At 39.5% G+C, this 12,354-nt stretch overlaps 1 protein-coding gene across 1 annotated transcript in view; it reads right to left on the bottom strand.

The window, feature by feature from the left end:
• The window catches only part of LOC139734149 (transient receptor potential cation channel subfamily A member 1-like), a 52,770-nt gene extending 45,845 nt beyond the window's left edge, over positions 1-6,925 (bottom strand). The window contains exons 1-3 of the mRNA XM_071644954.1: positions 6,841-6,925; positions 2,695-2,870; positions 1,053-1,163 (exon numbers count right to left, since the gene is read on the bottom strand). Of these exons, the coding sequence (XP_071501055.1) occupies positions 1,053-1,163; positions 2,695-2,870; positions 6,841-6,868 (315 nt within the window). The 5' untranslated portion in view covers positions 6,869-6,925. The remainder of the gene's footprint in view (positions 1-1,052; positions 1,164-2,694; positions 2,871-6,840) is intronic.
• Between the last annotated feature and the right edge of the window lie 5,429 nt (positions 6,926-12,354).

Here is a 12,354-nt window from a genome sequence, read left to right as displayed (position 1 = left end):
GGCATACTGTCAACCTGTTTCAATATAATGTGGCCCAATTTCAAGAGCGACAATCCTCGATCCTAATCCACTCTGAACTGCAATACAGCTAGTGCAGAATGTTAAGGCATCCACATGACTTACGTCATTATAAAACCCCCAAACATTTGTGGTAAAATAATCAAGAAAAAAAAGAAGAAAATCCTAAATTCCGCGGCAGTAACGATGTCACTGACGTACATTAAAGGAACGGTAGTGTTATTCTGCTCAAAGAATACATACTGTTTCAGTGGTTGAGGTAATGCAATCGACCTCATCATGTAATTTTGGTATCAAAGTTCAGATGTTTTGCGGATAGTGTTAGCTTCAAATTGCGACCTTCATGCACCAAGTTTTATAAAAGGACAGTACACCACTACGCAAATTTTATCAAACTGAAGCGCACTGACGTTGTGGAAAGAGAAAGGGGTTTAGATTGGGATTACTTATTGGTGAGAGTATTTTACTGAGGCAATACGTGGTGAAGTATGAGGAAGCAATAGACGCATAGCATCACAAACGTTGCCTCTTGACATGCTTGAATTCGTTTCTGTGGCACGATGCTGTCGTTTTTCATCATTATTTTTATCATAAGTTTAACAATTTGCTGCGACAGTATTTCATCACACTGAATGCAAACTTCTCTTTCATTCGAGTCTCATGGCCATAGTCAACTTTTACCTTTTCAGTAAATAAAAACAACTCTTTCTCACAGTCATTAATTTGTTACAGTGACCCATCAAATCGCCGCACAGCTGGAAAAATCTAAGTCAGTATTTCTTGTGTTAACCCCATTTGACGCTTTCTTGTGCGTCTGTACAGATTGATTAGATTTATTCTGTTCATCTATATTTTTCTTCAATGCAGGATACGCAGTAAAATTCAGAGTTGTCAATTTGGAGAGTATAATCGAGGATGATTTATTCAGAAAAATTACGCCAGGATACGATGGGTTAGGGGGGGGGGGGGGAAGAGAGAGAAAACAAAAGCAAAAAAAAAAAAAGAAACGAAAATGGCACTCTGCCACAACTGACCAACTTTCTAGCAGCATTCACGCTGTCCCTCACGGCACAGTAATGCAGCGGTGTCTGACCCAGCTCTCCCGGGCAGTTGATATCAACCTGGGGTCTGTGTTTGCACAGTGCCTGGAACGTTGTCAGGGAATTCAGAAAAAAAAAATCACAACAATAAAAATCCTCATTGCACTCATTCTACATTGGATACTCGGAAATCAAGTCTGTGAGGCTACTCTTTTCTTTTGAATCTGACAAAAAATCCTTTATTCATATTTTTATCCATATCTAAGGAGACAGTTATAATCCATCTCCATGAAAATGATACCATTTCTATCTTGTTGATTTATGTATGAAAGTGATGCTGTGTCACCTTATCAGATAATACACTATGTACGTCATAATATGACATACATCGTGTATAACCGATAATATATTATTATTTCATATTATGAAACGTGTAATTTATTCCTTTTTATTCCTTTGAAATATATACAAATTGACAAGGAGTAAAAAGATTAATCATCCTTTTGGATGTCATATTTTTCAATGATATCGACAGACTATATCATGTGATGCTATTGTACTTCTGATGACCCTGCAATCAATGAGAGTCAAATCTCCATTCTTCGGTCCATCATGACTCTTAACATTGACCAATAAATGACCAATGAAAATAGTCCATATTTCCTCCATGACAATAAGGATGGTTGACACGCATGTTGTCATCCCCCCCCCCATTCCCTTCCTTCAGATGATAATCATAATTAGTCACAACTTGTGGCTGTTTTTATAGCATTGTATTCACACGTTGTCTTGTTTGTTTGATTTTTTATGTTTGAATGAAAAGAAAAATACGATTTTTTTTAATTACCCTATAGGGAAAATTGAGAGAGCATCACTCTACATACAAAATTCAGAGAGCATGAATATGTGTGTCTATATCTATCTATCTATCTATATAATAATGTGTGTGTGTGTGTGTGTGTGTGTGTGTGTGTGTGTGTGACCGTGCATCACAAAACAAACAAAAAGTCGCACCCCTTGATTTTACGTGAGGACTCAAAAAAGGTGAAAAGGGTTCAACTAAGTCAATAATGAGTTTTTTTTTTAATATATTTTCAGAATGAACTACCCTTCTTCTACATTATTCTTCAGTTTGTGATCATAAACTGAATGGGAGAGTGCATTTTCAGCAGTATTTCTACAACTCTTTTTTTGTAGAGAAGTGAAATACATGTATGGCTACTTTGTGTTTGTTTTGTGATGCAGGGTCACATAGATTATATTTTTCTGCACAGTTATGATCAACATTAGATTAGAGAATATAATTCACATACTTAAATAAACCTGACTTGAAAAACACACAAAACGTTTGTTTTTGTATTAAACAAGTTTTATTGATACCAGCAATTAAGATATCATTGCTGTCAATGGCGTTATATCCTAAACCATTAGTCAAGACTTATGTTATCACGTTCACTTACACCATCTTTGTTCAACACGTGGGAGATCTGGGGAATGGTACAATGTACCTGCTGCTGAAATTTGAAGTAAAGAATACGGCTGTACTTTTTTTCACCTTTTGCTTCATTTTAGGAGGTAATGCACTTATCCCTATGTCAAGTTGCTTTTTCAAAATTGATGTGAATTTGCATCATACCTCTGTTGAGTCTGCAACGTCCAGATCACACGCGGTGTGCAAGGGGGACATGCACTGATGATTAAGACGATTCGGGGTGATGCCCTTCAGGATGAGAAAATCAATGGCGGCAGCCTGGCCTTTCTCGGCTGCCCAGTGGAGGGCGCTGTTTCCCTGGCCATCGATAGCTTCAAGGTCTAGAAATTCAAAACAACAACAACACCAACAACAACAACAAAATAAACATCAACACGTACAGACATTGAAAATGTTGATAGTTAATTGGTAATGAGTCATAGCGCGAAATGTATCTTGCCATTTAATCATTGTTGTGACAGAAAACAAGAGCATTAATCTTATAGTTCTTGCTGAATGGAACAAAACAATGGGACATAGCAACTATGGGACACACACATGATGAATACTTGGTGCATGAACTACCGACCCATGTTGTACCACGCTGAGGTACCTCGTGGAGATCTTATCATTTTTGTTATGTCAGGATTAAAATGAGGACAAGAAAATGCAAAGATTGTTCTATATCAGCTCACATGTGTTTTGATTTCGTGGGCTTGTCTGGAAGATCTTATTCCTCATTACGGACAGAGTGATGTGTATATATACAGCTACTGTATTGTTCACTTGTTGAACTCATCCTGTCAAATTATCTTTATATTTCTTTAAATGCATTCTTGTTGTATCAAATTTACATCTTATTTTGTATATTTGAATGTATTCAAATTCATGCAATTGCATTTACTGATTGGAGGTCCATAATTGGTCTTTTGTTTTTGGGGGAAAACAATCCAAATTGAATAATCAGATAACAATTATACAGTCCTGAAGTTACTGATTGTTTTATAGAAAATGACTTCCTTGCGACAGTCTCCTTTTTGAGGGCCTCCCTTAGTGCACACAAAAATGCAAACGATTGCTACTTATGTCTAGAACAAACGTGCAATGTATGTGGAGGCTGCTCTATACTGCTACCCGATCACTTGTTAAGGAGGAAAAAGACAAACATGACGGGAATGAGAATGACACTTATCACGTTACTCAATTGCTTTAGGAAGAGGGAATTTTTGGATGTGAAAACATTGGCCGCCGTATAATAATTATCCCTCTGCGGTACGCTGCATCGCTTAAGGCCAGTAAAGGGCGCGGAATAAGCACTGACGCAAATTCATCGATATAATATTTCAACCGAGTAAACATCCATCTGACAATCGCGTCAGAGCTCAGAACGAGATGCATGACTAAATAACATGTCATCGTGGAATCGCTCAAAAGTCTGGACCGGAATTAATCAAGAATAAATTCAAGAACACCGTATACTATTATGGTTGAACCAAATCAATTGCCCTGACATAGAGGCCGTGATATCGTACAAGAACATTTTTTATAATATGCAAGAAGAGATACGTACAACTTTGTATGTGTGTACGTATCATTAATTTATTCATATTTATACATAATTATATTAAATTTACATCGTTAATATGTGTACTGCAAATCACTTTGTTAAAGATGTAGAGGTAGGTGTTACTATGATTGTGTAAACATGATATGCCAGATTACAGGTAGGGGTTATTTATTATTGTCGGCATAAGTGAGCAGGGAGGTTTTTTGTAGGTTTCCTTTTGCATAATTGATTCTGAAAAATCATGATTTCAATTTGTTTTATTATTCGTTCTCAGCTGCTCATGACAATTTATTTACTTACACGGTTGTATGAAATCAGTTCGGCATTTTTCTATTCGTACTTATCATATTATTTTCGCTACAAAAATCATTAATAGTTTGGTTCAATTTGTTAACACATTCAAAGTGATTGTGTAAATTTCAATTTGCATTAAATGTGATCATTGATAGAATTGATGGAAAGAATAAGGAAGAATGTGTCAATCTTTTTTATATCTGGGCACCAAATGTGTGTATTGAAATAATGAACTGTCTCCGTGCTCTCATTTTTGTGGATGTAAAACACTTCAGAGGTACTACTGCGCACTACATGAAGATTACGCTCTTATCCTATACGTTGCTTTGATGTAGAAAATACTTGGGGGAATTATGTGTTTTCTCATTTTGATGTATAGGTAACTCTTCCTATGAATACAAACGGTAGAACAAACAAAATTCGGAGCACTAAGACTATACCGTTAAGCTATCTAAACAGATGGACTAATTGATTTCTTTTTTTCCCCGAAGACTAAGAGAAATAATTCCCAGTTCATCGTAGATTGTAACAGTTATTGTGAATTCTAACAATGAAAAAAAAAAGAAGAACTGGTGGTATTTTTGAAATTTTCATGAGATTGATATTCAGAGGTTTCCTCACAAATAAAGCTACACTCATTCTGGTTCATGCATTTGTCACCAGCCGGATAGACTCCTGCAACAGTTTGCTGTATGGCCTTCCTTCTACCGACATTCACCGCATGCAGATGCTGCAGAACATCGCAGCCAGGCTTGTCTCACGAACTCCTCGTCAACAAAGTATAACACATACCCTCAAAAAATTACACTGGCTACTTGTTGACAAAACGCATAATGTTCAAACTCATATTGCTGACCTACAAGGCACAACATAGTTCTTCCCCAACATATCTAGCAGATTTGCTCAAGCAATACCACCCTCCTCGCAACCTTCGCTCAAGCACCCAAGCGCTTCTTCACACACCCTGAACCAACACGTCATATTACGGGGGCAGATCTTTTGCAGTTGCAGGACCTAATCTTTGGAACGATCTCCCACAAAACATTCGACGGGCACCCAGTTCTGCAAATTTCAAATCCAGTCTGAAAACTCACCTTTTTCGTCTTCCTCGATTAAGATAAACATTCATTTACCCCTTTCCTTATTTATTGTACTTATTATGTTGATTGTTATATTTGTTAGTCATTTGTTTGTATGTTGTATCTTTGCCTTTATTGTACAGCGCATAGAGAAGCGTGTGCTTATTATGCGGTTTATAAATGTATTATTATTATTATTATTATTATTGTTATTATTATCATTATTATTATTATTATTATTGTAATTCTCATACGCTGCCTGTGTTTAGATACCCACACACAGGCGATATAATGTCGTTGCTTCTTTTCTTCTCATATTCAAATAGAAAGAATAAGAGAATCGTACATACGAAATAAACATCCTCATAATAAGTAGGTTAAGTGCACTACATTATTATGTCGATGCCATAGTATAATTACCGCACACGCGACTCATTTTGTCATCTTGAGAGTCATTAAAACTGTCGGACAGATAATGGACTCTGCTTGTCCGAACTCCAATATCTATCTACTCTTCGTCTCAGTCAGCTCAAAAACGAGACATCCAATATCACTGCAAGAGTGCTTTATTCGTGCATGGTCACACTATCAAGTAGCACTTCACGTACAGTGACTGAAGTGGGGGAAGATTGTACGCATCTCCTAGCATAATATCAATTCGAATACACATTTTGTCCAGTGTACAATTCACTCTCTCCCTCTCTTTTGATTTCCATTAACATGATTGTTTCACACATGATATGTGGATATATTTACATGTATATATATATATATATATATATATATATATATATACAAGTGTGTGTGTGTGAGTGCGTGTGTGTGTGTGTGTGTGTGTGTGTGAAACAGCGTTCTAAAACGTAACTCCATTCTTTGTGGATATATGTATATAAAACACGTATGTATATATATATATATATATATATATATATATATATTTATATTTATATATATATTAGTGTGTGTGTGTGTGAAACGGCGTTCTAAAACGTTTTAACTCCATTCTTTCTATTAAGTTGATGTATACATGAGAATCAAATTTGATAAACAAAGAAAAGAATAAGAGAATAAAGGATATATTCAATCAAAACCTTTAGAACATGCCTAGCTATGAAGTCGAGTAAGGTATCACCGGAAAGGTTTTATTTTGCTCCATCTGATAATGTAATAACTTTGAAATTCTTAAAATTGGCGCTTGGTCCATTTTGAGATAAACTCTTCGTAGATGTAATTTACTCATTTTTAAAGTTTGTGCATCAATCTGTGAAATATCGAGACGAAATTAAATCCATCTACTACCGGAAGGGTTCATACACGCCGTAGACCTATACAATTGTCCCTGCGGGAATTGGCAGTGTGTATTTTACGTACCTCCGCCCTTCTGGAGTATGAACTCCATGATATCCAGTTTACCCGCCCCGCAGGCATGGTGGAAGGGTACCGCGTTACTGCTGTCTCGGAGATGCAGGCGAGATGTGTCCTTCTTGTACACCCTTTCAAAGTCCTTGACGTTACCTCGGACTGCTACCTATAGTTACAGAAAACAATAATAAACACAAACACAAATCGATTTACTTCATATTACTTGTTCGTGCACCAAATCTTTAAGTCAAAAGGTCACGACAATTCACAGCAGCGATATTGTTTTTGCCGAGCGTGTAAGTTATTGAGAAAAACAAAATTATTTTTGTTAACACTTGAATTGAACACACGTTGAAGGAATGTATGTTGGTCTGACATGGCTCTTTAAACTAAAATGATAACAGGCACATCAACTACAAAAGAAATAACAGTGAAATTGATACTAAACATCAAAACGAAAATAATCCGAGCTTTAAATCGATCCGATATATTTCATGTATTGCTTAAGAAAACATGTTATAGAATTACAAAGAATTACCAAGCATAATGTTGAACACATTATTATAATAAAACACATTTCCCACCAAAAAAAAGTATCACGATAACATAAAACAAACTCCTTACCCAACATATTACATGTATATTTCCTTCAATTAATGATATATATATATATATATATATATATATATATATATATATATAATGTAAAATATTACTTACGTTTATCAATGATCAAATCTAAATAATATAGACATAACGAGTCACTTGACGAAGGTGACAAAAGAGGTAAACAGGAAAAAAGAGCAACAATATTTTCCTTCTTCATGTTCTTGTTGTTGTTTTTTTTCTCCGGTCCAGGCTGGTCAAGCATTCATGTCGTGGTTCAGCAAATCTTTGTATGTTTTCCTTCATGTGTTTTGCTGTCCTCAAGCTCTATACAAGAACTAAAATGCTGTAATACTCTTTTCATCGGAGGTATCTATTTTGCTTTCTTCTCCGTAAAGATATGACATGAATATCAAGAACGTGTCTACTGCGTATGAAGATTGAAAAATTATTGTATAAACAAGATGATAATGATTTGTAGTGTGGCACGTTATAGCAGTGTTGGTTTACCCTACTTCGCGGGGCAATACATGCAATATATGCGTCGAAGATTGCTCAGTTAGGCTGAATCTCTATTTGCTATTTTTTAGTGTCTGTATATATATATATATATATATATATATATATATATATATCATGTAACGAAATTCGGTGGAACCGATTCGATTTAACCGTTTCGATTATAATTTGTTATGATCGATTGTGCCTATAGCATAGAAAGGGGGCACGATTGGAACGTTTGGCAAATGCTGTAATGTGGTAGTGCATTATTATGAGTTTTAATATTTATTATTAGATATGTGGTTACTTGTTTGTCATGGGCAAGTTTAGATTATTTCAATACCAACTCCGGTTTAGACCGATGATACATGCCGAATTATAGTAACCATGTACAAGAGATACTGTTAAAACGTATAATCATTGTACGAATTTTGTAACCACGCCAACATTGTAAATAATTTGAATCAGTACTGCGGGTATATACCATGTCGTTCACGGCCGTGCGGGATTGCCTCCTCATTCCGCGATAGGAGGAGAGGCATATAAAGTGGCCGTTGTGTGACATAGTCCGCAACAAGCAGCCCGTGTATGATACATTTCAAGTGTGCTGTTAATGTTCACTTCTATGTATAATAAACTCTACATGTGTTCCTGAATTGCTGTCTTCACTGTGTCTTCTTGAGAGTTCTACCACATTACAACAGCTTGGAGAATGGTTGTACATGTTCCTGAGTTGGAGCGCCGTTCCTGAGAAGACCAACTAGCAAGCCGTTGGATTTCGGGTATAATGGTAATGTGACTTGTCGCATAGTCCGTGCCCAATCCAAGTTCCAGTCGTCGCCATTGGATTTTGGGCAAATTGGTAATGTGACTTGTCGCATAGTCCGTACCCAATCCAAGTTCCAGTCGTCGCCTGAGGAAGTTGGTAACGGTGCGATACAGCACTTTACCCCGTGCCACCAACGATACCTGTGCCACCATATGGTTGTGAAAGGTGTTCCACGTTAGCGTGACTGAGTTGGTAGCAAGAGTTGGTAACAAAACTTGGTAACAAAACTTGGTAGCAAGAGTTGGTAACAAAACTTGGTAGCAGAACTTGGTAGCAAGAGTTGGTAGTAAAAGTTGGTAACAAAATAAGTGTACCAATTTAACATCCTCTACAAGTGACGCTTGGGAGTGACATACATAAGTGATGCTGAACTTGGTATGTGTGCCGCTTGTGTTGGTGAGCTGCTTCTGACACAACATAATACATGGTAGCGTACAGACTAGTAGTTTTAATAATTTAGAGGGATCGTTGTAAACTGCAACAAAACGAACCCCGCCTACTCGGCCATCCTGACACGGCTCGCGGAGACATTTGTACAGACAGTCAAATACACTCTCTTAATTCACGACGAGAAGGCGAGTTCGTCACACATGGTGTCAGGAGTGGGATCCCTATTTGTAAATTTTGTATGAATTAATGTAGTTAACCGTGTTTTCACTATGGCACGCGAAACGCCATTGTTGGAGTTGTCACTTTTGCTAGAGAGCAAGATTAGCGAAATCGACGACTTGATTGCTCAGGTGTCAGAGTCGGTGCGCAAGCAAACTGGAGTAGCACCAACTTCGGTTTCTAACTTACGCTGCTCACCGATGACACTTGGAGGGCGCCGTAACCAGTCGTCACTGTCACGCTCGCCAGTGGTGTCACCTCAGCTGTTTGGAGATGCGAATGGAGAGGTGGAGTTGTCAGCTCCGCCATCGGCAAAGCTACTATCTCAGCAGCATCAAACTCCAATGCAGCAGTCGCATTCATCTCGTACAAGTGACCAGCCTGTTACATTTGGTGGACAACCAGATGTAATGCCACACCAGTTTGGCCCGAACCAGCGACGTCGAACAGAGCTCTGGGACCAGAGACGTCATTATGATGTTCAGGGCAACGGAATCAGCAAACCGGTTGTCATACCAGATAGATATGATGGCAAAGGACCTGTGCTGGATTATCTTTGCCATTTCGAAGCTTGCGCTGGAGTTAACCGCTGGACGGAAGTGGAAGCTCTTCAATATTTGGCTGCCAGCTTGAAAGGAGCTGCTGTCAAAGTACTAGCACAGCAGACGGGACGTCAGTTGACGTACCAAGAACTTGTGAACCGCCTGAAGCACCGCTTTGGACCTGTTTCGCATTCAGAAGTATTCCTGGCAGAACTGCGTACCAGACGACGCAGACCGAAGGAAAGTTTGCAGGAGCTAGGACAGAACATTCGCGAGCTTACATCCATGGCGTATCCTGAGTTCGAGGAAGCGGGCCAAGATAAATTGGCTCGAGGTCACTTTCTCGATGCAATAGTTGACCGGGATATCCGAATCGGCCTCTTCCGGGCTCAGCCTCGTACGCTCGACGAGGCCATCCAAGCTGCTCTCAACACAGAAGCATTCCTGCGGATGGAGAGTGACCGTCGGCAGTATAACCGAGTCTTGTTTTCTCAGGAGGAAGAACAAGACGTGGCTTTGAAGGATGAAGACACTGCTGACAAATCCATGGGGGTGTCTGAAAATAACACCACTCTCATGATCGAAGCAGTCAGCGATCTAATAAAGAAGAAGGAGAAGGAGCAGCCAGCGCCAGTGCCGAGAAACGACTTGGCATTAAAGACTGAGACACTCCCTAAAAGCGAACAGAAGGAGGATAGTCAGCCTTCTGACAACAAGGAGGACACATCCAAGGAGGGTACGAATCCTTCAGACGACGGGTGCACACCAGCCAGAGAGGCACCCGAACCTGAGACATCTCAACCGCCACTACCTAGTTCCCCAGCTTCACTTCTGTCATCCACGTTCCAGAAAGGACTGTACGTGAAGTTGAACGTGAATGGGCAGGAGGTGATGTTTCTGATAGACAGTGGTGCATCGCAGTCATATGTCTCAGAAGAAATGTACCTGCGAATGAGACCTGAGCGAAAGCCACCACTTGAACCAGTGACAAGCATCGTTCGTCAAGCAGATGGATCTCGGTTGAAAACAAAGGGACATGCAACCATGGAACTTCAGCTGGGCTCCTGCTTGTGCCATGTTGACTTGGTAGTAGCTGACATAAGAGCTGAGGGCATCCTTGGTCTGGATCTCTTGATTGGTCTGGAAACCACGCTAGATTTTGAGAACATGCAGTTGCATACTCCATGGGTATCTCTCCCATGTATAAACAATGAGAGACAGAAATGTGCAGCAACGACAGCACCAACATTGGTAAAAGGAACAGAGGAAGCCAACCTTACCGGCCTTGCTGAGGATGACACGGAGACCACGCCTCTCGACGAAGACATATCTCAGAATCGTGTGCCGCCACATCCGGTGGACTTCTGTCAATGCAGTTTGACAGAAACTCCCCCAGAAAGCAATTCATCGGCATACCAGCTTCTGAGAGACGACTTAGAGGTGTTCTCTACAGGCCGAGCAGGAACACGTGTCAGCGTCAGTGCGACAGCACCAGTGGTTGCGGGAAAGCTACCTAGTGGACATCGCCGGTGTGACGACTCTTCCTCACCTGCACGCTATTCTCGGTCACCGGGAAGACCACCTGATTATCTACCCCGGTCGAGGAGCCGCTCTCCGTTGGGGCACGCCCGTTCCTCTCGTCATACATCGGATTCATTCTGGTAGACCATGCCAGGGTGAAATGTGACATCCCTCGTGTCGACCTGTCTGCTGCAAGGGAGCAGCCCGGTCAGGAAATCAAATGAAGAGGCTGTTGAACTCTTAAAAGATGAGTTTCTGACGAACAATTAGTCTATATTATGACAGTTTTGGACAGCTTTGAACTAAAGACTGTAGCTGTCTCATTACGTTATTATGGACTGTACGTAGAGTTTTGCAAAGGAGCAAAACGTTCAATAATGTTTGTAGTAGTATATTTTGTTGTCATTTTTTTTGCTCTCTATGTGTTCGGCTCCAGGGACGAAGCCTGCATGGGGAGGGAAGCCATGTAACGAAATTCGGTGGAACCGATTCGATTTAACCGTTTCGATTATAATTTGTTATGATCGATTGTGCCTATAGCATAGAAAGGGGGCACGATTGGAACGTTTGGCAAATGCTGTAATGTGGTAGTGCATTATTATGAGTTTTAATATTTATTATTAGATATGTGGTTACTTGTTTGTCATGGGCAAGTTTGGATTATTTCAATACCAACTCCGGTTTAGACCGATGATACATGCCGAATTATAGTAACCATGTACAAGAGATACTGTTAAAACGTATAATCATTGTACGAATTTTGTAACCACGCCAACATTGTAAATAATTTGAATAAGTACTGCGGGTATATACCATTTCGCTAACGGCCGTGCGCGATTGCCTCCTCATTCCGCGATAGGAGGAGAGGCATATAAAGTGGCCGTTGTGTGACATAGTCCGCAACAAGCAGCCCGT

Source organism: Diadema antillarum, unplaced genomic scaffold (assembly GCF_040938485.1).
Source record: "Diadema antillarum isolate AM-2024a unplaced genomic scaffold, OU_Dant_1.0 seq00000512_RagTag, whole genome shotgun sequence".
Classification (NCBI taxonomy): Eukaryota; Metazoa; Echinodermata; class Echinoidea; order Diadematoida; family Diadematidae; genus Diadema; species Diadema antillarum.
The sequence above is the reverse complement of the archived record's forward strand: the minus strand, read 5'-3'. Positions and strand labels throughout refer to the sequence as shown.